This window comes from Galeopterus variegatus, unplaced genomic scaffold (assembly GCF_000696425.1).
Source record: "Galeopterus variegatus unplaced genomic scaffold, G_variegatus-3.0.2 Scaffold26, whole genome shotgun sequence".
Lineage (NCBI taxonomy): Eukaryota > Metazoa > Chordata > Mammalia > Dermoptera > Cynocephalidae > Galeopterus > Galeopterus variegatus.
The window spans coordinates 998,354-1,003,079 of NW_007726137.1; the positions used below are offsets into that span (position 1 = coordinate 998,354).

General features: G+C 41.2%; 1 protein-coding gene across 2 annotated transcripts in view; it reads left to right on the forward strand.

Moving 5' to 3' along the window:
- The first annotated feature begins 132 nt into the window (after positions 1–132).
- RNF212 (ring finger protein 212) overlaps positions 133–4,726 on the forward strand; it is a 51,146-nt gene continuing 46,552 nt past the window's right edge. For both annotated transcript variants that reach the window (XR_550253.1, XM_008569287.1), the window contains exons 1-2: positions 133–209; positions 2,781–2,842. Coding sequence is in view for 1 of the 2 variants with exons in the window: in XM_008569287.1 (XP_008567509.1) it covers positions 158–209; positions 2,781–2,842 (114 nt within the window). In the remaining variant the exon portion in view is untranslated. The remainder of the gene's footprint in view (positions 210–2,780; positions 2,843–4,726) is intronic.

The following is a 4,726-nucleotide window of genomic DNA, read 5'->3' on the forward strand; positions in this document are numbered from 1 at the left end:
CGGCGGGGGCTGTGGAGGGAACCGGCCGGGCGGCCCAGGGGGTGGGGGAGCGGCGTGCGCGGGGCTGAGGGGGAGGCTCCCGAGCTCGTGTGTGCCGCTGGCGTCTGGAAGTGCAGACGGCCTGGAACGCGCTTGGGGAGCCACTGGCCGGGAGGTCATGGGCCCAGATTCAGGAGTGTGCAGAGTGCGGAAGACGGAGGAGGAAGGAGGTAAGGTTAGAGCCCTGTGGAGAGCATCTTTCTGAAGACAGTGAGTAAAGATAGGAGAAAGATGTTGGGTAAAAAAATAAAGCAGAGGTGTTGATGAGGTGGACATCCCAGTGGAGTCAGATAACTGATGTTTGGAAGTGTCCCTGGGCTAGTGACGGATCACAGGCGACCTGAGGTAATGTTAGACTGATGGAGATGCAAAGGCGTTCGTGGTTGGGTGCTGCCATGCCAAGGCTCAGAGTGCCCTGGCTTTTGAGGCCAGCAATACCCAGGTTAAGGGCTGGGGCGGGGGGTCGATTTCCAGGTACTTGTGGCTCTTGAAGCCTGAGGCCAGCACGGGTTCTAGTAGCCTCAGTTCTTTCCCTCAAAAAGCCACAGATGTTGCGCCTTGGAAGCATTTTGCGCAATGGAAGCACACCGAATCCAGGGACAAAGAATTGTGAAAAGGGATGGATGGGCCTCTGGGCAGATCCCTGACTGTAGCTCTGTAGCTCTGCCAGTGGTCCATTGCTCAGAGGTAAGCCCTCCTTACGCTCTGGTGCTGATGCTTTCAGACTTTTTTCTACAGGTGCAAATTTTTCAAACAAAGATGATGCACTGTATCATCTAGTTATCTACTTTTATTGTTTACTGAGACATGGATCTCTTTCCGTGTTAAAATAAATTAGTATCATCTTTTTTAAGGTTGCGTAGTTACCAGAAAGGGTGTGTCCATCTGTATTCCCAGCATCTACTCGTGAGTGCCGTTGTCCTCTCCTTTTGCATCTCTTATTAGTGGCCTTGGATTTCCTTTCAGATATTTATTGGCTATTTGCACTTTTGCTAATTGCTCATTCGGGTCCTTTCACAGCCTTTTATTGGAGTGATACTTTTTAATTAACTTCTAAGTGCTATTTGTGTACCATGTATCAAACCCTTCGTCTTTCTGTTAGCTGCACATAATTTCCTCTATCAGGTCTCTTAATTCTCCCCCAATTTAGATTTTTTATGAGTCGCTGGGTTAATCTGTTGCAGGGCTTCTGACTGATAGTGCATAAGAGGAATTTTCTTGCCCCAGAATCTGCAGTTGAAGAGAGAGAGGAGGCCAGAACATACTGTTGAGGGTGGATGTTTTTAGGCTGAGCATGACTTGAATGTGCTTGTACGAAGAGAGGAAAGGACATCATTCTGGAGGCTCTTAGAAGGGGACCACTCGTTCCACACCGGGACACCATTCCATGTGCCAAGTGCTGTGGATACTGAGATGAGTGTGAACACAGAGATGAATGAAGGGTTGGGCTTGGGCTGGAGGAGACCCCTCCCCAAGGCAGAAAGGAGGCAGAGTGAATTGGTTTGTTCTGTGGTATGTAAGTCTAGAGGAGAGAGCAGGGAAATTGAGGTAGGTCATAACCAGGGGCTTCTTTTTTCCTCAGTATATGATATGAGGGAGCTTGTTGGAACATCCCCTATAGGGAATGGGGGGGATATACCCCCAAAAAACAGAAGGATTGCCCAGCATGTTGCAGACTCAGCAATGTTGGAATCCACAAATCTATGGATCCACCTCTCAGTTAAGTGGTTTCCCCCCCCTGTTCTTAGCTGCATTGGACCAGAAGAGGGGAAGAAAGACAGCAGTTGGACTCGTACAGGTTTGGTCTGGGCGTGCTCCCTGGAAGAAAAAGGATTGTGGAGACTACGACAGCAACAGGTTGGGCCTGGGCTCCAAGCTGGCTAGTGAAGAAGTAAAGCTCAACGGTGTGAGGAGGAGGCAAGGCCCCGGATGAGAAGGAGCTGGAAGTGTAGGGAGGAATTCTGGGTTTTCACAGTGATGCCCTGGATGTGTGGGGGTCCAGTGGGTGGTCGTGGCAGAGGTGCTGACTTGGGCTCATGGACATCCCTGGAGGGCAAAGTGGGAACTGCAAGGCTGATGTTAATTGCTGGCCACTTGGAGGTCCAGGTTTTCCAGGGAGAGGAAGACAGTACAGTAGGTGATAGAATCATTCTGGATCTGGGGCAGAGACCCTGGAAACAGCACAGGTGGATTAGATGCATGCTAGCAGGCAGGACATATTAACCTTTCATTCTTAGGCCCTAGCAGTGGCATACCGGTAGTAGGAGCTCAATAAAACATGTATCTGGTGACTGGAGGAGTGGTCTGTCCTGGGTGTTTGGACATCTTCTGTGGTGTTGTTGTAGTGGTGAGATTGAGAGGGGCAGAACAAAATTCATTTTATCTTTTGAGTGGGGTTGGAGGAGTTATTTTCATTTTGAATAGTTAGAAATTTTAAATTTAGATATCTCCATAAAACTGAATTGTAATAAATATTTGGGATACATTTAACCTTAAGTATTGTTGATCTTTTTTGGTCATTATTTTTGGGCAAGATTGCAAAGCAGGAAAAAAGGAATTAATTTCATAATTGATTCCAACTGTATTCATAGCCCCAACCTCATCCTGTTTGAACATGAAAACATTAAAGTGCTATAATCCTGTGTATTTCTTGAAGAAGCATTGTAATTTCAAGTCTGAATTTAAACATATTTAAAAGCACTAATCAGTGTAATATAATAATACCTGTTTTTATTTTATAGGTAAAAAGGATGAATGCTTGATTTGTAAAGTTCCTTGCCGTACAGTTTTACTTTCAAAACATGTAAGTTGAAATCTGTAGTATCTGAATACTTATCACAGTAACCAAATTCTTTTAAATTTGAGATTTAATTTTTAGTCATGTGTACTATCTAAAATTCTCATTCATTTTGCTAGGCTAACTAGATCTTATGAGATTTCTGAGTAATCAAAGTACAGTTAAGATTTGGCTTTTAAAACCTAGATACAACTTTCTTTTTTAGCCATAGGTTGGCTTCATTCATAGTTTATTGGATTGTGCTATGTTCCTGGAAATGAAAATCTGCTAAATAGATTTCTTCAGTATAATGTGAGGGCACTTCAAAAAGTTTCTGGAAAGATTTGTGTTATCTTTTTTTTTTTCCAATTTTTTTTAGTGTAGTAAAACGTATATAACATAAGGATTGCCATTTTAAGCATTTTTAAATATACAGTTGCGTGGAATTATATTCACAATGCTGTGGAATTGGCACCTATGTCTATTTCCAAAACCTTTTTTTCATCCTAAACATAAACTCTGTACCCATTGAGGAATAACTTCTCATTATTCACCCCCTAATCTACCCCACCCCCGATTCTGGTAACTTCTTATCTATTTCTGTCTCTGAAATATTTTTCTTTTTAATTTATTTTTTCTTAATTGACCCATGATAATTTTACATACTTATGGAGTATAATGTGATATATGGGTACATTTATACAGTGCACAATGATAATATAGAGGTATTTAGCATTTTCATCACCTCAGACATTTGTCACCCCCTACTGTTGGGAACATTCTACATCTTCTCAACCAGCTACTTGAAGTTATACAGTAAATTGCTGTTGACTGTGGTCTCCCTTTATTCCTATAGAACACTTGATCTTATTCTTCCTATCTCTACAAGTTTGTATTCATTGACCACCCTCTCCCCATCTCCCCTCTCCTTACCAGCCTTCAGTACCCACTATTCTACTCTCTACTTCCATGAGATCAACTTTTTTAGCTTCCACATAAGAGTGAGAATGTGGTATTTCTGTCTCTGTGCCTGGCTATTTCACTTTACCATAATTTTCCCCAAGCTCATCTGTGTTGCTGCAAATGGCAGAATTTCATTCTTTTTAATGGCTGAGTAGTATTCCATTGTGTGTATATATATATACCACATTTTCTTTATCCAGTCATCCATTGAATGACATTCAGGTTGGTTCCAAATCTTAGTTGTTCTATTTTTAGTTTTTTGAGGAACCTCCATACTGTTTTCCATAATGGCTGTACTAATTTTCATTCCACCAACAGTATATAAGAGCTCCCATTTCTCTGTATCCTCATCAGCATTTGTTATTTTCTGTCTTTTTGATAATAGCCATTCTAATTAGGGTGAGGTGTGATACTCATTGTGGTTCTGATTTGCATTTCTCTGATGGTTAGTGATATTGAGTATTTTTCTTATACCTGTTGATCTTTTCTATGTCTTTTCAGAAATGTCTATTCCACTCATTTGCCCACTTTTTAATCAGATTATTTGTTTTTTTTACTATTGAGTTGTTTGAATTCCTAGTATATTCTGGATATTAATCCCTTGTCAGATGCATAGTTTGCAAACATTTTCTCCCATTCTGCAGGTTGTCTTTTTGCTCTGTTGATTGCTTCCTTTGCTGTGCAGAAGCTTTTTAGTTTGATATAATCCCATTTGTCCATTTTTGCTTTTGTTGTCCATGCTGCAGAAGTCTTATTCATAAAATCTTTGCCCAGTCCTATGTCCTTAAGTATTTTACCTATGTTGTCTTCTAGAAGTTTTGTGGTTTCTGGTCTTACATTTGTCTTTAACCCATTTTGAGTTGATTTTGGTATATATTATATCTTTTAATTCTATTTTTCCATGAACTTTTTGCTTTTTTTTTTTTTTTTTTTTTTTTTTTTTTTTTT